Source organism: Vulpes lagopus, chromosome 10 (assembly GCF_018345385.1).
Source record: "Vulpes lagopus strain Blue_001 chromosome 10, ASM1834538v1, whole genome shotgun sequence".
Classification (NCBI taxonomy): Eukaryota; Metazoa; Chordata; class Mammalia; order Carnivora; family Canidae; genus Vulpes; species Vulpes lagopus.
In genome coordinates this window covers 14,849,596-14,875,779 of record NC_054833.1, presented here as the reverse complement: position 1 = coordinate 14,875,779, position 26,184 = coordinate 14,849,596, and the positions used below count along the sequence as shown (strand labels likewise).

General features: G+C 43.9%; 1 protein-coding gene across 1 annotated transcript in view; it reads right to left on the bottom strand.

The window, feature by feature from the left end:
- LOC121501024 (androgen dependent TFPI regulating protein) overlaps window positions 1-26,184 on the bottom strand; it is a 62,450-nt gene that overhangs the window by 15,471 nt on the left and 20,795 nt on the right. Inside the window, exon 4 of the mRNA XM_041773135.1 lies at window positions 6,439-6,554. Within this exon, the coding sequence (XP_041629069.1) occupies window positions 6,439-6,554 (116 nt within the window). The remainder of the gene's footprint in view (window positions 1-6,438; window positions 6,555-26,184) is intronic.

The window sequence follows — 26,184 nt, the reverse complement described above, 5'->3', positions numbered from 1 at the left end:
AGTGGTTCCCAACCTTGGCTGAAGATTAGAATTGCCTTGGGGACTTTAAAAGGACTTTAGGACTTACCCTAAACCAATTAAACCAGAATAGGACCCAGATATGGGATTTTAAATGGAATCTTTTACTTATACCCTGAAAGTATGCTTCTGATTCTATTAGTGCACCCACCATCTTCCCAGTCCAACAGCCAAAAATTCATAGAATTTTCCTTGATTTTTCCTTCTCCTTTGCTCATGGCATGCCAATGACTCCACAAAACCTGTTCTGTTCCCTCCACAATGTGTCTCAGGGCTGCCCTCTGTCCTGACACCCACGGTATCATTCTGTAGGTTGGTCTTGCTGCTAATTTCTCCAACAGGCATTCTGGTTGAGAGAGAGCTGAAGTTTGCTCAGAAATCGCGAGGACAGCAAATGGCCATGTCCTCCTCTCTGGCTCCCCCATTTTCACCTGCCTCCTGTCTGCATCCTGGCTGGCCCTGGATTCCAAGTGCTGATAATAAGGGTGTGTGTGTGTGTGTGTGTGTGTGTGTGTGTGTGTGTGATCTTCACATGTATTTCACATATTAATTTACCTGGGGGTTAAGATGTACTGTGGAAAATGGGGCTGGGATTCTGATCTCAAGATTCAAGGTTGTGCAACTATGATGATGATGCATCCAGATGGCCCCAGACCAAGGTTGTATTTATGCCCAGGAAAGAGTAACAGGGGCTCTGGACAGGAACTCACCATAATGCACCAGTGGAAGTAGGGGCTGATCTAGTAACTCAGCTTCGTGTATCCCTCTGGCAATTGTTAATGTATCCTAGAGGTAAGATATCTATATGTATAGTACACAGGTGAGTGTGTATGTCAATGGCTGTATAAATTTAGTGGATTGCTACACCTGAGGGCAGCTTCGATGTTGGAGCTCGCCTGAGTAAGCATAGTATAGAAGAAAGGAACGATCCCTCTTGCCTCATGGGAACTGTGCTTCAGGAGCAACTTTACAAATATCTCCCTTACTGGGTCATAGCTGCATGTCTGCATGATGCTTGTCCTCGGTATGCAATACCTTACACACTAGCAGAGACACCTATGGCACCTGCAGACTTCTGGTCTACTGAGAGCAAGACCAAGGACTGTTTCAGTGGCTGGTAGCAGTGCTCTACTGACATGGCATTAGCAGCCAGTAGCAGGGTGGGTCAGCAAAGGGGGCGCCAAGCTGACCTGAAAGCAGAGCCTGGCAGAGGCACTGGGCACAGGAGGCTAGGTATCTAGGTCTTGTGACCTCTCGGTCTGCATAGGTGTCAACGTGGCAGGTGTGAGCACTCACATGCTTAGAGGAGAGCGCTCTTAGAGAAGAGGGTTCTGGCCACATGTAACCAGGGAAAGGGTGCTCTGAGTATCCAGACACCGGCTGACACCAGAGCTATGACATAATTGTGGACGAAGAATAGGACATGGGGATTAAACTCCCTGGTAAGAATATTCCAACTAATTTTTATTTGTGTGTTATTTTATTCTATTTTGCTTCCCACATTTTGCTGTTCTGATGCATTTTAAACACCACTGTCAAGGCAGCCTTTTTACAGCAGAATTCTCTAGTCACCTTACTAATGGCTCCCACTTCCCCTCCATGCTGTAGAAACAAATAGTGACAACCAAACCTCACATTGTCTACACCATGTCTAGCCTCTAGCCTGCTGTCCTGAGCCTCAGGGGCTGGGCAGTGGTAGGGCCACTTCCCCTTAGCCTCTGTCACCAGCAGGTCAGGCTCTAGGGAGGTGCCGACCATTGCTCTACCATGATCTGTGCTCTTTTGGCCTTGGGACCATGTTGTTGTTCACTTTCTCTCCCATTTGCCCCTGCAATCCACCAGTCCTTCAGGATCTGGATCCAACATGCACCTTTCCTGAGGCCTTCCCACACCACCCAGTCAGACATAACCGCTTCCTCCTCTGTGTTCCTGCAGCTTTTTGTATTGGCTAAATGTCATCCCTTCCCGTCTTGTGTTCTTATAACATGTGGCTCATCTCCCCCCCCCCCCACCCCTGCCTTATTGAGTACAAAGCCCCCTCATAGGCAGGGACTTGGCCTTATATAATTTGGCTTTTCCCAGCAGGACCAGCCCTGCGTTAGGGAAAATATTTGTTCCATGAAAGAGTGAATCAGAGCCAGCTGTAGGAATATTTCTGTTTTCCTGATCCTCACCATGACCTCAGAGAGAGCTAGGTGAGGTATTTAGGGGTGAGAGAAGGGAGCAAGGAGCAAGCTACTGCATTTATAGGTGAGTAATGCTTTCCAAAGGAAATGAAAGATTTACAGTTATTACTACTTTGCGAAGCTTTATTTTCCAACTTATGGGCCAGCCCTCCAATTTTGCAATCTGAAAAATCACAAAAATCAAGTGCCACATTCGAGGCAGTCCCCACGGTCTTGGCTATTTTTGGGTCGATGCAACGTGGTTTCGGCAGGGTAGTGCTTCTCCAGCTCAGAGTTATTGCCTTTTTCTCTGACTCATGTTTGTTTCTCACGCTCACTCTGGCCTTGGCCCATATTCTTTACCTCATTCCTGCGAGGCTGTTTCCCTATTTGACCATCCAAACTGGCATGCCTAACAGCTGGCCCATGGCCACTTCCCTAAAACATCTCCATGGATATGCATGGTTGGTGGAACTTCATTGCTGGCCATCTGTGGCTGTGAGGGCTCATGGGCCCCAGAGCTTAGCGTAAGGGTTGAGGCAGCAGGCAGCAGAGTGTGAGATCCCCCAGCCAGGAATGATGGGCAGAAGCAGGGGAGCTTCAGTGTGTAGGGCAGCACATCAATCTAGTTGCCTCCTTCTAGTAAAAATGGAGCCCAATGGGCCAAATGTTGATTTAGCGCTTCATCAATGACAAGAAAGTCCAAATCCCAAAACACTTTGGCTCCCTGCTGGGGCCCACCCAGTCACATGCCTGCTGGTGACTGGTCTCTGTCCTCTCTCTACCCTTGCTCCATTGTATCACTTTAACATCCAATCCAAGCACAGAACTGGGAACCATGACATCACAGAAGTTTGACCATAGAAATGAGGTTAAGCATTTTTGCATGCTTCTCCCTGCACCCCACCTCCACTCTACCCCCACCCCCCCACATTTCACAGATGTGTTTTGCACAAACGGGGAGCTGAACAAATACCTGGCCGTGTGGATATCATGGAAAGTGAATTGTACTCGGAGATAGGAGCCCTGAGTGTAAGTCCCGCTCTGATCTTCCCTAGCCATATGACCTTGGGTGTGTCGTTTATTCTGCTGAGGCTTCGGGCCTCCAGCACTGGATGACCTCCAAGTCACCTCCACCACCACTCACCCTCTCTCATTCCAATTACAGATTGACTGAGACTGTCAACCATTGGCTAATGTCAATTCTCCCGAGTTAGCACAAATGCCACCAATAGGCCTCCAGGTCTTGTTCTGCAATTACTGCACTTCATCCAGAGTCATCTTTCTAATCATCTTTCTTATATAAGCCACATCATTTCACTCCTCCTCCTAAAACTTTCCCACAGAGAAGCCCTCAGTTTCAAAGTCCAGACTCACTGATGTGAATTGATGATCTGGCTTTTCCCTGTCCTCCAGTTCAGCCCTCCCCTCAGCAACTCCAGCCCTATGCAGATGTTGTTCCTTCTGTCTGGTGGTCTTTTTCACATCTCTTTTGACTTATTCCTTCTCATTCTTTGGGTCTCGACTTAGACATCAATTTCCTTCAGGAGCTAGCTCCCAACATTCTTCCTGGGCACCCATAGCACCCTGTGTTTCCCCTTCCCTCCCTCGTCCCTTAGTTTGGGCACTCTCTTCTCTCTCAGACAGTCCCTAGAGGCAGCATGGTGCCTTGCACATCACTATAAACTCAGTCGCTTTGCACAGTGCCTGGAGCTGATGAATAACTGAATGGACACAGGATGCACTAATACCAGACCCCTATCTCATTACACCTCCTTTCTCCAAACCCCATTTCCCGCATTGTCAGATCACATGCCCAGGCACCAACAAGCTAAGCCCTCTTGATGGCTTCTTTTCATCTTTATGGCCACCATGATTTCTCTCCAAAATGCCAGTGGCTTTTGGTGGTCTTTTACCCTCTTGGTCTCTGAAGATAAAAGAGCACGAGTCAGATGTGACAATCAGATGACCAACTGCCAAATTGTTAGGCAGAAAAAGTTAACAGACCAAAAAAATGCTACCTAATATACTAACTCCAAAAGTTACACTCAGAGAAGAAGACCAAATCAGATGCAAGTCTACACAAAAAAACAAAAGCATGGAAATTCATATGCATAGTCAGCATGACGCTACCCTGCATCTGTTCCATGCATAACAACAACAACAAGATATCTTGATGTATACACACTCTTACCCAACCCCAGGTTCCAGATATTCTATCTTTAGGGATTTATTGCTTTGGGTTAAGCCAAATATGGCAAATATATGGCATTTATCCTACCACTCTCCATTCTTACACTATTGGCAGATAATTGCCGATGGATGACAAAACTCTTTTTTGGTAGGGTCTCAGAATCCTTCTCAACACTGTGCTCCAGGCATCAACTGCCAGAAGGTTCCCAACTATCGCCTACTCTCTAAAAGTATCCTTTGTTAAAATGCAAAGGCCCAAGACTGGAGAACGGCATGGATCACTGGAGTCTTGGGGTAGATTTACGGAGCAAGTACTTTCTTTATTCAAGAGAGGAGAAGCAAGAAAGATTTGGGCACTCGGGAAAGGAGAGGCGCAGAAGGGTGGGACGTGCATACATTGCAGGAGACGGAGAAAACACAAGGGAAGAACCATCAACTGAGTTCTGGGCACAAAGCTTATAGGCTTTGAAACAGAAGATGGTGAAAGCCAATGAAACAAGCATGGCGAGAGCCCCAGTACTTTGGATTGTGTTCTGTTTCTGGCTCCCATTTCTAGCAGAGTCCTATCCTAAATTAAAATTCCCCCACATAGGGAGGGGTTGGGGGATTACCCAGATTGTCAGATGTGAACAGTTTATGTAAGTCTAGACTGGAGAAGGAATATCATGATTAGCTTCCATCTGTAGGTATTATGCTTGGCATGCCCTTATCAGTAGAGCAAGGGCATGGTAGTGGATGAGAAGGCGCCAGAATGGAGAGGGGGTTTCCAATCATCAGGTGGAAGGCCACACCTTTTCCCTTGATTACAGACCACTGAGCAGCACTCTGAGTATTGGTGTCACCACGTGGCTGAATAATGAAATCTAGGCCTGCTACTTGAATTACTTCTCATGCCTCTAACTAGGCTGTTCTGCAAGCCCCCAGGCAATTGCCCAAATGCCCTATAGGAGCTCTTGTGCCAAATGTTGATGCAAATGAGCCCATAACAATACAAGCAGATAGGATGGGCCAGCCTTAGCCTGAGCGACTTGACAAATGCCTTTTTAGATGGAATATATTTGGGCGCTTCAGATTATTCATCCACTCAAACATTTTACTTTTTTTCTTTTTTAATTTTTTCCCATTTTATTTTTTAAAACTTAAATTCAAATAATTAACATATAATGTATTATTAATTTCAGAGGTAGAGGTCAGTGATTTAGCAGTCTTATAGAATACCCGTGCTCATTACCCAAGCTCATGTGCCTACCTCAATGTCCATCACCCATCCTCCCCACTCCCCTCCAGCAACTCTGTTTGTTTCCTTTGATCAAGAGTCTCTTATGAGTGGTCTCCCTCTCTGATTTCATCTTGTTTTATTTTTCCCTCCCTTCCCCTATGATCCTCTGTTTTATTTCTTAAATTCCACATCTTCATGAGATCATATGATAATTGTCTTTCTGATTGACATATTTTGTTTAGCATAATACCCTCTAAATCCAACCACATCATTGCAAATGGCAAGATTTCATTCTTTTTGGTGGCTGAGTAATATTCCATTACGTATACATATATACATATATATGTAAATACACATACATATACATATATACATATACATATATATATGTGTGTGTGTGTATATATATATATATATATATATATATATCACATCTTTATTCATCTGTTGATGGACATCTGGACTCTTTCCATAGTTTGGGTCTTGTGGACATTGCTGCTATCAACATCCAAACATTTTAATTGCAAATGAAACCAATGATCAGTATTCTCTTGGGGAAAGTAATAAGCGTAGCTTTGCAATGATGACTTCTTCATGAAGGGGAGAGAGGAGCGCGTGACTTCCTGCCTGAGCATGGACACCTGTGTACTCTAGTACATGTGATATTTCCATGAAGCATCAACATCAAACAATAAGAATCTTTCCTAGCTAAAAATTTAGTAATGGTTAAATCTCTGCTGATGCAAGATCAAGGCATTCCTATAAGACAGTATGCTTCTTCAGGGGCATCCCTCATAGTCCTGAAGGAAGAGCCTAGGTAGATTATCTGTCTGCAATTCTTACCTGGTGATGTACATAATGCTGGCGCCAGCCAACACAGTGAGGCCTTTCTTCTTCCGGGGATAGCAATGTGGCCTGAGCATGACTTCCACCAGTGAGAAGGGCAATATGGATGTGTGCTGGAGGAGAGAAAATGATAAATGATAAATCATAATGTTAGGCTGCCCCGGCTGCCTGCTATGTCCCTAATTTTCTCTTTCCTCTCTAATCTACTTTCTTATGCAGCTACCAGAGGAAACTTCCCTTAACTTAGCTTAGACTACACTCCCTAGATGTCCAAGGGCCTACAGTGGCTCCCTATTGCCTACTGTGTTGACCCAAACTCCTTTGTCTGGCCACCAAGGCCCTTTGCAATGGGCTACCCCTCACCACTCCCCACGCCCTCTGCTCTCCTCTTCCAACACACATGCATGCACACTTATACACCCACACGTACACACTTACACACACTCATCCACTAGAACTAGGCTGTTTCCTTCATTCTCCTTTGTACTCAGCGTACTTGTTCCCACTCTCACACTTTTGTTCATGCCCAACGCTCTTTGTGGAATGTCTTCCCTCCCTGTATTCTAATCATTCGCGTTCTTCACAGCCAACACAATCTTCCACAATGCTGTCCCTGCATTTTCCTCGTGCTAATTTCTCTTACTCAGTACGACTGCATTTCTATCCTCTGCCATGTAGTCTAGCACTTATGATGTGTATTTGTAAGATCTGGGGGTGGGGTGAGCAGAGAACACTGCTGACTGGGAACATCTAATAGTGTTGGGATTTTATATTTTTTACGCTTATAGCTACCATTCCTCTTTCATCCCAGTCCCTAATTTCCTCTGCTCTTGGCAGCCTCCTGCATCTTTAGCCTCCACCTGTGAACTCCATCCAGTTTCCATTTCTGAGCCCCAAGGCAGCCATGTCAGCACCTCAGTTACAATAGTCGCTGGGAGTTCAGAATGTCCCAGAGTCCATGACACTGTGCACCCATGCCCGGCTATGTTGCTGGGGCCCTGGGTGCTGGCTCTGGGTGGCCTCTGCTGTCAGTCCTATTTGCATTGCGCTCAGAGGCATCCCCGGGAAACCATAGCTTCTTCTTACTCTACCTAAACTAGCTAGGGTGAAGTCAGGAGATCAAGACCCTCAGAGAAATGTGACAAGTTTTTATGAGACAGGGGTGCAATGAGAAGGAACAAATTTTAATAATAGGACTCTGCTGGGCAGAGAAGGCCTCATGGGGCCCCAACAAGGCTGCAGGTGGGTGGCACAAAGCAATTGCCCTTGTTACAGGTCCCAGGTACCCACATTTTAGTAGCAAATCTTAGTGAACAGCGTTACAGACAAACCACAGTTTTCACAGACTTTTCCAAGATTGGTCCTGAACATACTGACAGGATGCATGTACAGGTGGCAAGGTGTGTAGGCCAACGGTTACACCCTGTACCTTTCTTTGGTCTGAGATTGGGCTACAGTTTCTGTGGCTCTCCCACTAATAAAGGAGCATAGTGCTTAAGGGCACACGCTTTCAAATCTGACCTTGTACTAGTTACTGAATCTGTTTGAACTTCAGCTTCCTCCATTATAAAATGGAGAATCGTCCTCATGTCTTGGAGAGTAGGGCCTTGAGGGTTGAGATTAGAATATGTAAAGGGCTTAGTCCTTGACCCCTGAGAACTTCCAGTGAGCATTAGCCATAATTGTCACCAATATCACTGATTGTCCTCCTTCATCTCCTTGGTGGCCCAGTGTAGATAGAGTGGGGTGAAGCGAAGTCCTAGGATGTCCATAGCACCACCAGGGGCAAGGACGCAGGCAGGCAGGCAGCTGGAGCACGGTAGCAGAGCCGTCCCTGTGGCCACCCTGTAGCTCCCTCCCCAGCCCACAGCTGCCCCTTCAGAGGCCTGGCCACACGCTGCAGCTGACATCAATGCGCTCTTCATCCAGAGGCCACTTCAGGTGGTGAGAGGTGGGGCTCTTTGGCCAGCACAGCCAGCTGCCTCTTTGCCTGCCTTCATTCTGATGCTACCAGGAAGATCCCACTTCTGTCAGGAAGCATTAACAGTCCCATTACACTGGCCATTGATCTAACAGATTTTATTAACCTTGCCCATAGTCAGCAGCTTCAGATCTCTACATTAATGATCATTGGGAAGAGAGTTCCTGTGGAATAATGTAGGGTGTTCACATTAGGAGCAAATGAGTTCATAGTGATTAATGTTTTTACAACAAATAACTCAGGAATGCATGACTGGTCACCTCTTCTAGAAGCCTGCCCTTTACAAGTGACATTCAATTGGATTTCCAAACGACTTCTCCCTGATGGCTTCTGGGAAGTTTACTTCAGTGATGTCATTAGTGACGGACCATATACTGTGGCTTAGTACTAGCTAAAAGGTCTTCAAAAGAACTGCATTTTTTTCATCTGGGCTGGGGGTAGGAGGAAGACCACAGTCTGAGGGCTTTCTAAACACTGGGCTAGCGTGATGAGCCAAGCGTGACAAAATGAACCTCCTGGTATTTCAAATGTACTGGTATTTTACCTCATGTTCGTATCAACTGTATAACCTTTGTCAGGCAGCACATATTAAAAAAAAAAAAAGGGAAGAAAAAGATCAGTAAGAGAAATATCAAATATGCTTTCTGTTTCCAAAAAATCTAATAATTAGGCTGGGATTGACACAAATTAGAATGCTGCCAAAAATTACTGAAAACAGTGACTCATTCTGTATTTCAATTAACAGTTTCTCAGTTTCCCTTATAAACAGTGAAGCTGACAAAAATTAATTATCTCAGAGGGGGTAAAATATTTCCTTCCAGAGTAAACAAAACATCATGGGCTGAAACAATAGTATGTGTGAACGGAAACGATGGAATCAAATTATCTTTCCTTGTCAATTAGCCATCATTTTGGTAGAAATTTCTTTAAGTGTCTCATTCCAGATGCATTGGTTAAAAGGACAGGGTTGCTCTTTTCCCATCCTTTTCTACTAAATTACGCTTCTTCCTCCTGTCCTTGGTATAAATGCCTACTTCCCATCTGGATATCTTGGAGATGGAACTCTAAGTATGAAGTAGTGATTTAAATATTAGTATAGTAATGTGCTTTAGATACCCTGGATGTAAAATAGCCTTGTGCATAAGTACTGGAAGTTACCAGCCCACAGAGCATTCCTACAAGGCTACATGAGTCACGATGTGAAACATAATGAGCGCTTATTTTTACTCACCTCATGCCTGTAGGTACGTAGGTGTTATAAACAGCTTCCCTGGTTGGAGGCTAAATGTATCACGGGATGCATTTGCCTGACTCTTGTGAAAGAGACCAGCCTTAATCCCTGAGATAACCCGTGGAGCCAACAGTTTTCCATCACCAGTCAGGCAGGCTCCCCAGACTAAATCCGTAAGCCAGGATGGTCACACTCTTATCTCTAAGATCCCCGGAGGGACCAAGAGCATTAAATTTTCTCCAGGGAATGAAATTCAGGGAGGCTCCATATTTTAAAAATCAGATGTGATCTCTGCTCTTTCCTTGATTTCATTTCTTGTCAGACTACCCCTTGTGTTGATTTGAGAAGACCGAGATAAAAAAGGCAGCTTCGACCTCCTTGGACTGGTCAAGGACTTTCTCCTTCAGATGCTGTTTCTCAAAATGAGCTTAGCACAATAATCACCCACTTGGTGTTCGTCTCTAACTTTGTCTCCACCTCTCTGTTCAGGCCATGCTTACAAGAATCGGTTCCTTACATTGACGCTTTCCAAACTGAGGTCCTTTTCCCCAAGTCTCTAAGACAATGTCTTTGGTTTGTTTGTGGGGCTAATGAATAGATATTGCAAAATAAAGTTTTATTACAACAGCAAGATCTCATTTCTGGGGACTTTAAGGGGATTTTTTACTTACTATACCTGGAATATAATCCTTTTTATGTATTAAAAAATGAAAGCCTTTACAAAATCTCTTCAGGGGCAAACACATGGCCAAAACATCAATTAAAACTTAAATGTAAATACAACAGACATGAAAAAGCAGGCAAAACAATCCTTAATAGACTGCTCTTATACTCAGGCTTGTCATTACACTGCTGGATCATGTTCCATAAGCTCGAAAACCACATGTGGTAAAAACACACAGTAATAATTGTTTTGTAAATCCCAAGTTTTGTAAATCCCAATAAGACCATCTCTGATTTTGATAACTACCATTCCTTTGCCAGCTAAAAACTTGTATCTCATTCCTCACCACTGTAGTTTCTGCCTCTAAAACTGACAGATTGGGACAATAGTGAAGGTCTTCCTGGGAATATTTTGTGTCCAAAAGCAGAGAAAATCTGTATTCTCTATGACCCCTCTGTTGCTACAGTTATAATTTTGCTTTAAGCCCATTTGATACATGGAAATCCAGAAATGTAGACATAGGCTATATTTTTTATATGCCTGGGGACCACTCTTTTCTTTTCTATAAATTTTTCCACCTACACTACCTGCAGGAGTCTTTTCAGCCTCAAATACAAAGAGTATAGAAGACACTATGATTAGATTTGTAAGAATTCCCTTTTCCACTTTCTAGAAACTCAAGTGCACAGGTTAGGCACCACTATAATTAAAGAGCCAATGTTCAAATGCCTGGGGCAGGGGGTTGGGAAGATAAGCCACCCACAGAAAGAGCCACAGGCTTCCCTTTGATCTTTACAGTCTATCTAGGCAGGCTGGCACAGCCCAGCTTTGTACAAATTCAGAAAACAGAAGTTAAAAACCAATAATCTTATTTACCATAGAGAAGTAGTAGTTTGCAATTTACTCTGAAATATACCAAAAATAAGATGAGTTCATGGATGGGAGGATGCACAGATTGGAGATAAAACAAATTCAGTTAACTCTGAATTGTAGGATCTAAATTGCAGATAATCCAGGTGATCACTGTAAAATTCTTTCAACTGCACTTGGTTCGAAAATTTTCATAACAAAAGGTTGGGAGAAATGTGAATAGTCTTTATAAACTGACCTGGAAAGAGAAGTAAATGCTCCACTGGGCTGAGGAAGAAGAGTAGGGTGTTACTTATGAACTGGTCTGTGAATTGAACAGGTGGTTAAATGATAACTTAGTGGATCTTTTAAAGAGCGTTTCTAAGTGATTTCTTACTTACTACACTGTTGTGCTTTGAGTTAATATGCAGTGTGGTCAACATCTCAAAGCAGTATTCTTCTAACAGGAAGCTGGGTGGCTTTGACAGCATCCAGTCTAGTGAAGAAGTGAGGGTTCATATTTGATCCAGTTAAGGGTAAGACAAAAGAAAGACCTGGAATCTTAGGACCCTACAATCCAGGAATATATTTGCCTTTTTCTGTCTTCCTCTCTCTCCACACCTCTCCAAAGCACCCAAATCCCTTCCTCTTGTTTAATTCTCTCTGGCCATAATAATACCCTAAACACCTGCTGTAATCAATGCCTCATTCCTTCATGTCTTATATCCAAACTTGATTCACTTTTCCCTTCCAATTCTTCCCACAGCTGCCCAGCCTTTGATCTCCCCTGGCATCCCCTCCCTAGCTTTCTCCTACGTTGGTACATACTCAACACTACAATTAAAACCTTCCTAAAACAAGTGTATGTTGCTACCCCTGTTCAAGGATCTTCTGTGGCTACCTGTTGCCTCGGTCCACTGTCTACACTCCTTCCCTAATCTCATCTCTCCTTCTGATTCTCCACTGTGTCGTAACAGGCTCCCCCTCTTTTGACTCAAATCAGTCTCCTTCTTATCCTGGTCTTTCATTCTGTCCCCTTCGCTAGAATTCCTTCTGTTTTCCACTTACTGAGCTCTTTAATTCTTCTCTCCCAACCAGCCCTGCACACCTTTGAGATGCCTCACAACCAAAAAGCACACATTAACGTGAGAAAATGTAAAAGAAAGTCAAGGACCCATAAAAAACAATGAAATGCACATAAGCCAACCAGAGGGCTGCTGTTACTGAGATTCAAACTTTGCAATAGGTTTCCGGACAGCCAAAGTAACAAGAATGATGGAATGAACACAATCCCCCCCCCCTTTTTTTTTGTCTGTGTTTCGGGGAAATCAAGTTTTTCCACTAGTATTTTCCACTGGTAGGTGGTGGCCCCAAAACAACAGTTCAGAGATCTAGTTTCCATAAACTGATAAAAATCTGAAGGCAAAATAATAAAATGCAATCTCTAGAAGGAAATCCTTCCAGCAAGGAGATAACTGTATAATTATGTAGGCTTCTGATGATCAGAATAGTAGATGGACTCCAGAAATACCATTTCCCCCCTGTTGGGTTTTTTTGTTTGTTTTCTTTCCCATTATGAGTCAGACAACAGCCAGTATTTTATTCTCGGTTTAGAGCCTGGAGTGGAGGTATTATACACTGTTGATGACACAGAGATCGAAATGCTTGGAGGAATTCAGACAGTTGGGCAGCCCCTCCCTGCAAATAAGAAGCTTCACCAAGGAAACCACGCCGTCTCTGCGAAGGGAGTGCCCAGCCCTTCCTGCAACCTCTGGGGCCCCGTCACATCCATACCACACTGACGTCACATCCTGCCTTTGCACGAGATGCTCACGCTCCTGAACTTCCCACAGCTCTTTGGGGCTGCACTTGATGTTTCAGTGCTTAGTTATGTTCAGTTTTACTTTTTATGTTGCCAATTTAATTTTTATGTGGTCACCTTTTTCTCCTTGTCTCATCAGATTATAAACTCTTTGAGGGTAAAGCTCTCCTCTATTTTTTTAGAACTCCTCTGCTTGATAAATGCTTTTGGACAGATTTTCGTATTTGAGCTTATGTATTACACAGTAGAGTTAAGTCCTTAATGCAGCCCACAGAGCCCCTGATGATGTGGTCACCTTGCCCATCTTATTTCTATGCCCTGCTGCTCCTACCTACAGCCTTTACCCCATCTTCACCCCCTAATTACTCCTCCTCCACCCACCTTTCCCTCCCTCATCACTGATACATCACACACTTGTCCCTCCCCTCCATCAGCCTCCTCCAACTTCTCCACACCTTACAGGACTCAGCATAGATATCCTTACTTCCAGGGACCATTTGCAGCCATCCTGAAACCTCAGGATGATGCCCTTCCCTGGCACAGCTGGACCTCTCCTTGCACATCTGCATCACAGCATCACATGCTTGCATTCACCAGATACTGACTGAACAGGATAGAACCAACTGGAGGCTTAGAGCTATCCACATTTCATCTCCAGTTGCCCAACACAGCACTCGACCTACTCTTCTCACTTACTATTTCTGGCCTCAGTGAACAAGTCAGTGAAACAATGGAGTCGGGCAGCAGAGGAAGAGGCAGTCTACCATCTAACCTTAGAAGACAGTCTGGCATTCTGGAAGAAGCCAGTCGCTAAAGGTTGCATTCAACTGACCCTGTCAACCATGTACCATGCTGTGTCCGTGGTCGCAGGACCACATCAATCCCTCTTTAGGCTGATCACCTTTATCCTTTGCCCTGGCTATCAAGGGCACCCCAAATGCTGAAAGTGGGTGCTGTGGGTCACAGGGAAACCTGTGAGTAAATGTGGCTCTGGGAAACAAGCTCAGGCTGTCAACTGCAGACTCAATGAAGGGGAGTCACCACCAGCCAGGAGCCAGCAGCCCCGCAGGAAGTCAGAACATAGGGAATCAGCAGAGGCTTTTCTTTGTTCATCTTGGGATCTGCTGGCCATGGCCCTCCATTTGGAGATCAGGCCAGGTGGAAATCCCCCAGGTTCTGTTCAGACCTTCTTTGTATCTCCTCCTCTGTATCAGTGTGTAATCCGCCCTTCCTCCCTGCTTCTGTAGCTGGCTCCAGATAGCACACATGGAGACTTGTTTTTAAGACATAGACAGATGGGCAGCTCTCTAGAAAGCTGCTCCAAGTTGGAGGAAGGAGACTGTTCTTTTCAAGAAAGAGAAAGTTTCAGAAGCATGAGAATCTGCTCTTGCTTTAAGAGCCTCGGTGTCTCAGGGCACCATCGCTTCCCCTCAGATATCATATCATGATGGCAATAAAGGATGCAATGTGTAGGCAGCTGGTTTCCCTGGGAGATAACAGTGATTCAGGAAAGCACCCTGTGAGCACAAACTCCAGGGCAAAGTTCCAAACTCCCCACATGACTGATCCCATGATGGACGAGTTTCCACAATTTCTCCTTCCTGCATCTGGCTCTCCCTTGCTGACCTATCAGGGTATTCCTAAAGGGACTTGCCAGATGTTCTGCAAGAGTGGCAGTTGCTCTCTGGTGACTTTCCCAAACACAAGTAGTTGGTTGGTTTATTGGTAGTCTGTAGGTGGACAGGGATGGACACATGAGCTCACTGCAACGGGGATCTTACCCTCAGAGGAGGAGGCAGTTGGGAATGGGGCATGGGGGTAGAAGAAAAGGGAGAGGCTTGCTTGGGAAATGCCCTCATTCAATATCCGTCAAATAGCCCATGAGAAGCAGTGATGTTTCTGCAATCCAGGCAGTTGGAAAGTAGAAGTATATTGAATTCAAAGAAATATTAATGAATTTCAACATATATTTAGTATAACCCTGCAGTGTCACACTGGGGCTGGGTGAGGTCTAAAGAACAATATCGTGGAGACTCTCTTGGAAGTGTTGAACAAAATGAGGTGCACTGGCGGAGCCCCCAGAGTTTATAGTGGAAGTCTTTGTTCCCTCTCTCTTTTGGGAGGCTCACTGGGTGTGAATCTTTCTGACTTAGAAGACTACAAGGTTTCTCTTCAGCATCTCTTATGGCATCCCAAACTGTCTTATCTCACCGTGTGTCCCTCTTTCTGTTTTCTTGCAGACAAAAATTCCTTTTGATCCCCTTTTATTAGAAACAGATCATTACAAAGCATAGACTAATGACATTTTTTTTCTTACTGAGAATTTTTTTTTATAAAAAAGCAAAACAAACAAAGCCAAGGATTATCAAACTGAAGATGTCCAACAGAATGGTTGATAGGAGTTTCATACTCAGAAGAGAAATCTAACTGGAGACAGAGATTTGGGAGCCATTTCAACTTTTCTGAGTGGCAGGAAATAAGATAACCCAAAAAGAGTAGGAGAAAAATAACAAATCTAGGAGTAAACACTATTAAATAACAGTAGTTAAGCCAGAGTTTCTCATTGGTTTCACGAGTGCAAGAATAGATAATTTTTCTTTGTAGAGGGCTGCCTGTGCATTGAAGGTGGTTAGCAACTTCTACTAAGCTGCTACGCCTTGGCTTCTGCTCCCTTGATGCCAGGAGCACCCACCCACGTCCTTTGCGACAATCAAAACCGTCCTGGGTATTGCCAAGTAACCCCTGGTGAGCAAAATCAATTCCAGTTAAGAATGCCTGATTTAAGTAATTAGCAAAGGAAGAGTATCTTGCAGAGAAAGTTGACAAGGAGCAGTTAGAAAGTCTGGAGGTGGGGACGCCTGGGTGGCTCAGTTGGTTAAGCCTCCCCTTTCAGCTCAGATCCTGATCCCAGGATCCTGGGATGGAGCCCCACGTCAGGCTCCCTGCTTAGTGGGGAACTTGCTTCTCCCTCTCCCTTTGCCCCCACTTGTGCTTGCTCTCTCTCCGTAGTGCGCTGTCTCAAATAAACAAAGTCTGGAAAAGAAAAGAAACTCTGGAAGTAAGGTAAAGAAGGAAAGGGAATTTTTTGATAAGTATGGTCGAATGTGTCAAGTGTTGAGAAGGTATTAAGGCATGAGCCCCATCCACCCAGTACCTTTCCTTTACTAAAAGACATGCACCCTGGTTTCAGAGACCAGAGGCTGCAATAAGGATCCAGGAGCTTATTTCTTGTGTTCCCAAATTGCTTTTTCTTCCTTGCAGGTTGACCCCCACGTTTGGTTCTTTGTACTTTTGGGTTTTAGCCTTTTATTCATGGTAATCTTGGACTTGGACCTTAGAGCCCCTGCGCACTGGGGAAGAGTTGGCATGGAGTCATCTCCACGGCTGCCCCTGCCCTCTGTTCCATAAACCCCAAGGGTGGGTAGAAATTAGAACAACTTTCTAAATGCAAAATTTGGGAACCTACATGCAGGACAACTTGATGGTAGTATGCTTGCTCAGAGCCCCCTACACCCCTGGGAACGCAAGCCTGTGGCACTGAGGCAATCTTCCCATTGCCAAGAAGCTTGCTTCACTTCCTTATCGCGGTTTTCTTAGGAAAAACAAAACAAAATTTCTCAAAAGGTCACAAAATTCCTTCTTACCACTGGATAGTAAAATGTGGCTTTTATGAGTTCCTAGATGTGTTTTGAGAGCTGCCCAAAATACACAAGCTTTTATTCCTAACTAGTTCATACTAGGAGAACTCTCTGGAATAACCCTCTGAAATAATCCAGCACTTTTTGGTTTCCCAACTCAGACCAAAAAAAAACAAAAACAAAAACAAAAAACAAAACAAAACAATAAAAACCCACAAAGGTTTTTTTATTTTGTTTTGCCTTTAAATCTAAATTTTCATTGGTAAAATCTGTTCCTATTAAGGGAAGTGAAATACTAAATTCTCCCGCTGCCTTTATGAGGCTTTTTTTTTTTTTTTAAATTCTGCCTTCAACATAAAAAGACTCTTGATTACTATTGAGATGTTCAAATGTTAGGTTCCATGGCAGCCACCAAAGAACTTGTTCTATTTCTATTGAGGTTCTACATTTGTGGGTTCACTTTTCACATATGTATACTAATGTACCCCATTACTAGCCTCTCTGCTGGTCAGCAGAAACCAGTGGTTGGATCTGTTATCAAACAAGCAAGCCCGGCAATAAGAGGGTGGGGAATTGGCCTCTCCCACATTTTCACAGAATAGAAAGAGGCTGTTTTCAATGGATTTTCTTTGTTTTTTCTTCAACCACCTTTCCTTCATCTAGTTACTTCCAATATGGTCATGTCTTCATTCCTCTTAGTTTCAGCCTCTGCCAATCTCCTTCCTTGATTTAATGGCTTTTTTGAATGCCCTTTGGCTACATGAATACTCTGTTATCTACCATTTGACAATGGTGTTAACAGAGGAAAAGTATAAGCCTGAAAACGTTGCTGCTAGAGAACAGCCACCTTCAAACCATAGTCCCAATTAGGGAAACAAAACAAAACAAAACAACCCAGTATCTTTCCTTTACTAAAAGATATGCAATTACCATGATTCTGTGCATCTCTTTGAACATAAGTCAGTCAGTAGTATATCGGGGCTCAAATAGAACCACCAAACACACATGGATATTTCAAGGCATCAGTAATCCCTCTAGAATTTTCCTCACTCATAGTTTTCTGAACAAAAGAACACCTCACAGTTTCAGAGCATTTAGTGCCAGCCACAGACTCTAAAGGCAGGTCTCGTAAAGTCTTCCTTTCTGCATCAGCACACCCCACTCTGCCCCTGAGGAGGGAACTCTGGGACCAGTCAAGGGCACGGAGAAGCTACCAGAGTAAGAAGTGAAGAGTTCATGCATTCTTCCATGCAATAGTCTTTATTAAAGGGCCTCCCTCATGCTAAGTGCAGTGAGAGGCGCTAGAATTAAGTGGTAAACAGGGGCACCTGGGTGGCTCTGTTGGTTAAGCATCTGACTCTTGAATTTAGCTCTGGTCATGATCTCAGGGTTGTGAGATTGAGCTCCATGTTGGGCTCCTCACTGGGCATGGAGATGCTTAAGATCCCTCTCCCTCTGCGTCTTCCCCCCAAAAGGTAAAGGCATGTGATCCCTGACCTTGTAGATCTTATAGTCTAGTCAGCAGGATTTTCTTTGTTTTTTTTCTTTTTTAAGGATTTTCTATAAACAAGTAAAAAAACACATAGATTCCAATCATGATATATGTTATGAAGGAAACAAACAGCAATCTGCAGCCGAAGGAAAGGGAGGGGGGCATACTTTAAGTAGGGTAGACAGGGAAGGCCTTCCTGAAGAGGTCATTTTTAAGCTAGGACCTAAATGATAAGAGTGAGCTGTGAAAGAGCAGAAGAACATTTCTAGTAAAGAGGACAGAGCATGTGCAAAGGTCCTAGTATAGGAAAGAGCTCCACAAGGGTTACAGGCTCAGAGCAGAGGCCAGTTCATTACACATGATAGGTCGCAGGAAGAAATTTGAGGATCATTCTAAGTGGAACAAAAAATCAGTGACGAGTATTAGAAGGGAACAATCAGTTTCCATCTATTTTGCTGTTATATATAGAAGGTGGAGAATGGAAGCAGGAAGACCAGTTTGGAGGCAGTGAGTGCTTTAGATGAGAAGAGAGTATGGACACCAAGGTGTTGGCAGTGGAGCTAGAAAGTGAACGGATTTGCTAAATATTTTGGAGGTAGAATGGGCACAATTAGCTAATGGATTGGATATGAGGATGGTGGGATGGAAGGAGGTGGCAAGGTCAATTGCTCGTTTCTGTCTTGAGCAATTGGGAGGATGACAGCTCCATTTTCTGAGAGAGAGGAGCCCAGACCAGATTCGGCAGTGAGTATAACATGTTCACTTCTCAGGACACGTTGACCCAGACGTGTCTGTGACACGCCTACAGATACGTCTGTAACAGCTGTGTAAGGCAGGCCGTTAGAGATGCAAGTCAGGAACTCAGAGGAGGGCTGGGCTAGACACTGGGCACATGGGTGGAGATGGATGTTTTCCTAGGGAAAGAGTACTGGCAGGATGGCGGCCCAGGGCCCGCCTGGAAGAACACGATCATGCCCAGGGCAGGTAGAGGTCACAGCAGAGAGCTAGTTCGTGTGGTATCAACCAAGCCAAAAAAGCTGAGTTTCAAGGAGGGAGAAGTCTACTGTGCCAAACACCTGCTGAGAAGTGAGTAAGTTGGGGCAAAAGCAAGAGCCCTGGGTTTGACAGCACGGAGATAGTTGGTGACCAGAAGAAGAGAAATGAGCAGAATAAGCATAGATGATGCTTATTATGGGTCTGGGGCAATGCTCTTGGGCTCTGTTCCATTCAGAGAGGCTTACCTGCTTCTCTTTCATGTGGCTTGTTTGCCTAGAAGAAACTCCTAATTAGCCAACCCCACCATCACCCCCACAATTCTGGTTAAGTATCAGGGCAGGGCTCAGTAAAGTGAAACCATAGCTTGAGGTTTGTCTTTGTTTCGGGTGGTAGGGAGAAGGGATGCTCCTTCCTTTCATCCTCTCATAGAGTGGTTGTTCTGAAAGACCGGAAGCCAGAGTATAGGTCTCAGGAAAGTGGCCAAGCAGCAGGCTGCCATCCTACCTCCGCAAAGGACAAGATGCACCACTCTGATTTACAAGAATAGAAGGAATTAGGAAATTGGCGGGAGGGGAAGAAGCAGCACCTAGGTTGGCAAAGTCTTCAAATGGGGGCATTCACAGCTAACGGAGGCTCAGAGGAAAGCTGGGGCTTTAGGTTTTGGTTAAATCGCTCAGTAGGACATATCCCAGTTTGCAAACAGGACTTGCATTTCACCCCTCCCCTGGTGAAGTGGTCTGGATTCTTCTGTAGGTCTTTGTGGAACTCCAATGATGTTAATGGGAAGGTAAATCGAGCAATCCTGAGAATGTAAAAACCTAGCCCTGAGCATGACTTATAAAAAAACTAAACAGCGTGCACCAGAATATAAAGAAACACACATTTGTGCTTCATTGTCACACTGCTCAGCATAGAAGGCAGACAATTTGGTCACCTCGAGGGATCACTTTATGATCAAGAGCCTTTCCTTAATTGCCAGGAATGTCTAAGGGCCTCTCCTCCAGGGACACCTGCCTGGATTAGAAAGGAGAATCCTCCACCAACCTCATCTATAATCGCAATTTAGTATTATTAAAGAGCAGCCTGTGGAATAAGCCCTAAGGCTCTGGGCCCTGATGAAGGCATGAGCAAACTGGAGCTGAATCCTTCATTCTCTCTGCTTATGCCCAGTCATTTCAAAGGAATATTTTATTCCCCTCAAATGCATCCTGACCTTCCCATGTTGCCTCTCCATTCCCCACATCTGACTACAGGATTAACTGGAATAATTCAATTAGGGGTTAGTTGCATCATGTAGAGATTTGGGCCTTCAAGAGCAGTAGAAATGCTTTCAGGGAGGGGGAGACGGCGGGGTGGGGGTAACTTAATCGTGCACAAAGGCCTGTCCACCATAAAACACGCCTATATTCATTGGTGTGAACCCATCCCATGAGAAGTCCTGTGCTCACGCTTTTCTCTATGCTTCGGAAGAGCACCTGACCATGGATTCAAATTCTCATCAGTGTAGTTTTTTTTTTTTTTCTCCTCTTCACAGCTTTTCTTCTTCTACTGATGCAGAAGCCATGCACTCCATTTCCATGTGGCTATTTTAGACATTATAACGTGCTCATTTAATTTGGTAGCGTATAATAGAAGTCATTATCTCTAGTCCTTCCCCCCCTCCGCAATCCAAGCCTTCATTCCAACGTCCTTCTCCCAATTTACATTCTATTTTCATCTAGCATTTTAACTCATTCTTTTTTTAAATCACCAGAAGTCGAACAAATTGCTTGCCGTTTGCTTTGGGTATCTCCGACCTCCCTTCTGAGATCATTTTCCTTCTTCCTGGAGCATACCCTTGAGCCTTTCCCATTCCTGAGGGTCTGTGGGTGATAAAAATTTGTTTCCCTGTGTCTGAAAATGTCTTTGCCTTCTCTCTGTTCCAGAAGATACTTTCAGGGACTAAATAGGCTGGCAGGTTTTTTCTTCAAGGCTTGAAGCTGTTACTTCTCCGTCTCCCACCTTCTTTGTTGCTAATGAGAAATCAGCTATCGGTGGTCTAACAGTGGTTGCTATTTGGGAAATCCATCTTGTTAATCTGGCTGCTTCTAGCATCTTCTTCATGTGTGAGGTGTCTTCAGTGTCACACAAGGGGCTAGATATCTGCCCTTTGTCCTGTGTGGCAATTTTTGGTACTTCTCGCCTCTAAGGGTTAATTTTTCAAAAATTCTAGGAAATGATCAGTGAGTGACTCTGTCTTCAAATACGGCCCCTACCTCCCTCTTTTTGTTAGCTCCTCTTTTGTTTTATTTTAGCTTTGGGAACTTCCCATTACTTTCTTGTTGGTGAATCAGACATTTTAAAATCTTTAAAAAAATATTTTATTCAACATTTTAGGTGTTTTGTAGTGTTTGTTTTGGGCTACCGTTTCATTCTACGGCCAGAAACAAAAGTCACTCAAGACTTTGTTTCCTTTGGATGGATAACTTTCTCATGTAAAGGGTGTGAGCATGATTTGGAAGGAAGTGGGAATCATATGATCGTGTATTAGCCAGGATCCCGGGAGGAGCACAGAAGCCCATTGAGGGATTCCCAGGAGGAAGGTCTTAGAGGCATAGGCAATTGTTGGAAAGGGTGGATCAGTAAAGAGTCAGAGAAACTTTGCTAGAAAGGGTGATTTAAGTGAACTGGCTAAGAGGCTGTGGCAATTCTCCTAAGTCTCTGGAAGCTGCCACCATTGGTACCAGCTGCTGATAGTACAAAGTTTGAGATTCCTAGGTGCTCGTCCAGCAGCCATAGCTAACCTTGTGTCTATTTTCCCACCCAGCCGTTTTCAACTGCCACTAGAGAATAATGGTTTGTTCTCTTGCACAACTCATGAGAGTGCCCCTCATTGGTTGACTCTCACCTGGAACCATGCTGAGAAAGGGATTCTAGGAGCTGTGTGTGTGGTTCTGGGCTTATCCCTTGCTACACAGAGGAGGATAGAAAAGGAGTAATGGTGATTCCAAGTGGACAACTATTTGGCATGGGTCCTTATGTATCACTGAAAGCTCCACATTGCACATATATTACTTTCTTTGTTCCTAATAGAGTCACCGAGAAGAATAGGAAACACCTTTTTTTTTTTTTTTTAAGGAGTATCAGAGAAAGGGATGAGACAGAGCTAGAGTAGAACATAGAACAGTCTTTTAAAAGTAGATTTATTTATTTATTTGAGAGAAAGCAAGAGAGAGAGGACACAAGAGCATAGGAGGGAGAGGGAGAGTCTCAAGTAGACTCCGCACTGTGTGCAGAGCTGGATGTGGAGCTTTAGCTCATAACTCTGAGATCATGACCTGAGCCAAAATCAAAATTCAGGAGCTCAACAGACTATGCCACCCAGGCACCCACTAAACACACCTATTTTAAGGAACCCAATACCCAGAGAGGTTTATTAACTTTTCCAGAATCACACAATAAGACAAGGCAGAAACGGGGCCAAAATTTTTCTAGTACTTAAAGGTAATTCTTTTCACAAAATCAAAAATTAACTTGTAGGAAACATCTGAGATCAATCATTTTTGCAACTTAGACACAGAGCAAAGATATTTTGCTTCCATTCACCCTAAACTGACCTTTGAGGATCAAGCTCCAGAACCCTTTTTTCCTAATATTTTATCCCTTACAACTTTTCAGCAAAAAAAGCAACTTAAAAGATGTGAAGATAGCAAATGCTTCCCCAGATGATCCATTTCCCGATGACCTGAACTTGAAGATGTCTCGGGTTATCTGCGTCATGCTCCAAAAGTCACCATCTCGAAAAACAAAAAACAAAAAACAAAACAACAACAAAAAAAACCAACCCACAAACATTAAATCCCATTCTCCCTGGATGTGCAACTCATGTCCCAGTTGTCAAATATCATTTGACAAATGTTTCTTAAGCACCTTTTGTGTCAGGCTTACAATTTCTGTGATCATCATGATATTTTAATGCTACTAACTCTGACATTATTAGGTTAGCAAAGTATTTTAAAATATGTCAGTAAAACTATGCATATTAATTAAAATGTTCCCACATATAAGCTTTATACTAACCTCCCTGGGCTGATGGTAGACAAAAGACTTTTATTAAATACTATTTGATAGGTTAAGTATTTTAGTATCTCTGCCAATCATTGCTATAAATGCACATTGAATAAAAATGAATAAAAGAATATTTATGAATGAAATGGGTGAAAAGGGGGAACTATCATTATATAATTGACTATTAGTCATATGTCCTAAGACAATAGCAAAAAAACAGCATTTTCAAGCAATGGCCACGCCCTCTTGCCACTTATCTAACATCAAGTTTTCATCCTGTTTTTAAACATTCATAATTAGACAGCTGATTCTTTGAATGGAGAGATAGGGTGCAGGCCAACATGCCTATAGATTTTTATGTTAATGGAGTCTTTTTAATGGCGTTCATGGCATTTTCAGTTGTTTCCTCTATTCAAAGACTGTGAATATATTCACAACTGGAAAGGAAGGTCCAAATGTGCAAAAATCTACAAATGAGAGAAGTCACTCTCTCTAATTATGCAAAAAATAGGGTGTCCTTAGGGTACACAAACTCTTAGACAATTGGCAAAAAAGATATACTTTAACGATGGGAATATGTGAAAAAATGGCACCGAAGCATGAATGAAAGCTTTCAGAAGTCTACATTGTTCCCACATTTTGATAACTCTAGCTCCTCACACATGTGTGTGTCTTACAGACTCACAGGGCCCAATCCACCTGCCCAGCTCTCACTCCCGGATTTAATTAAGGTAGTCTTATGTGGGCAGAAATCAGTGGAATAAGAAGCTGCTATGTTTTCTAATATTCTCCATCATAAGTGAGAAAGGCATTCACGATCAGTAAGAAAAACAATCTGATTAAAAGGAAAGTATATTCAACTAATCATAGAGCAGACCCTACAAACCATATCTGGTCCACAAATATATTGCCTGTCTTAGCAAAGTCCTAAAAACTGTGAGCCTGTACTTTTAAATATGGAGATATCACTTTTTTTTAAAAAAGGGTTTCCAACTTGGGTTTGTTTGTTTTTGTTTCGTGGGGTTTTTTTTTGGTTTTTGTTTTTGTTTTTAGTGACAGCTACCCCTTTAGACCATATAAGACTACTCCCTACATTTCCACAGCACTGAGAGGATTTTCTCCTTTCTCACTGTCCTCGTGCTTAAGAACTGCTCTGTTTTCAAAGATGGGAAAATTAAAGTGAAATCTAGCGAAGCCCAGAATCTCTGCAAGGTCTCTTCTGACCACCTGCTTCCCTCAGTTCCCTTACCCGCCCAGCCCCTTCAGACATTCACATTTGTCACCTTGGATTGGGACTTAATTTGCCCAACAGCAGTGTACCATGAAGGGTCAGATCTAGAAAACCAACAGTAAGAGCAGAGTATTCATGCAACGGTGAACTGAGCCTCACATTGGCATCAGTGCTAACCAATCTGTTTCTGCAGGCCTGGAATCATGTCTCTTATCTGCATCTTGGTTTTTATTTAGAAAGAAGCTACAACAATAACAAAAATGACCAAACGCAATTTTTAAAGATTCTGTCCCTCAAGAATGTCTTATTTTTAATTCTGATGTGCTCACAGAAGAAGGGTCCATGAAGATAAGCGATGGCTCATATTGTAGGACCTGAGACTTTTTGGGGATTTGGGAAAGTCTCCCAGTGTGAGGATCAGTATTGGGACGCCACTGTGTAGGGAAGTTGTGTAATAAATGATCCATGTGGCACATCTGGTGATTTTAAACTTTCCTGGTCAGGACTGAAAATGTAACCCCCAAGGTTGTTGGATGGCGGGTTCTAAGACTGCTGCATGTGCGTGCATGTGCCCAGTTACAGATAGACCAGCCATTGGAATTTAGAAGGACCACTGTTGGGTGTTAAGTAGAATACAAAAAGCCCCACAGGCACAGAAAGGACAAGAAAGCCCATATTTGCTAAATTCTTAACCATGTGTTTAAGGGCACATGACCCATATCACAACTACACCAGGTTGTCTCCCTAAAAAGAGGCTGTAGCCAGGAGAGCCAGGGTGGCTCCATTGGTTAAGCATTCAACTCTTGATTTCAACTCAGGTCATGATCCCAGGGTTGTGGGATCCAGCCCCTGGTGGGCTCTCCGTTCAGCGGGGAGTCTGTTTAAGAGTCTCTCTCCTTCTCCCTTTGCCCTCCCCACTCTCTCCAAAAGTCTTCCCTGTCTACGCAAATTCACCCAGTTTCTCATGCTAAATATCAAGGTGGTGATCTCAGATTCTTTCCTTTGCCTTACCCTTTAATCCATCAGCAAGGCTGTAAATTCTACCTCCAGAATACTCCTACAGTCCCTCCATATATGCCATCTCCACACCTACCTCCCTGGCTCAAGCACCAGGACTCCCACCCAGATGCCTGCATCCTAGATGGTCTCACCACCTGCACAATGTTCTGCAGATGGCAGCCAGAGCGGGCCTCTCCTGATGCAAAGTGGATCATGTCACATCCTGGTAATGACTCTGCAAAGCCTTACCATGGCAAGAAAAACAGGATCCACAATCCTCAGCCTGGCCTCCACGGGACTCCAAGCTCTCACAACCCCACCAGCCTCTCTCCCACCTAGTTGGCACCTCTCCCTTGCTTTTCCTTCCTCCAGTGCCCTGACTTCTTTCCCACCCCAGGGGCTCGCATATGTGCTTACCTCTGCCTGAACTCCTTTTTGCCCTGTCCCTACTTGCTAGCAGCTACTCATCTGCAGAGAGCCCTTTTTCTGACCCACAAATCCACATGAGGCACTCCTGTTGGTCTTTCTCCTAGAATACTTAGTTTGTTCTTATGCATTAATTTGGGAAATTGTTCAATATCTGTCCCCTTCACCAGACTATACAGTCCATTAAAGTGGGGGTTATGTGTGTATCATACATCATCTGCCCCCAGACACAAAGCACATGACAGACATGAACGGGACACCCAGCAATAATGCTTTGCTTCTATTCAGACTTCCTAAGTAATCCCTCCCTCAAAAGCACAAGAGCATGGCAACAGGATCTGGTGTGCCTGGGTGGATCAGTTGGTTG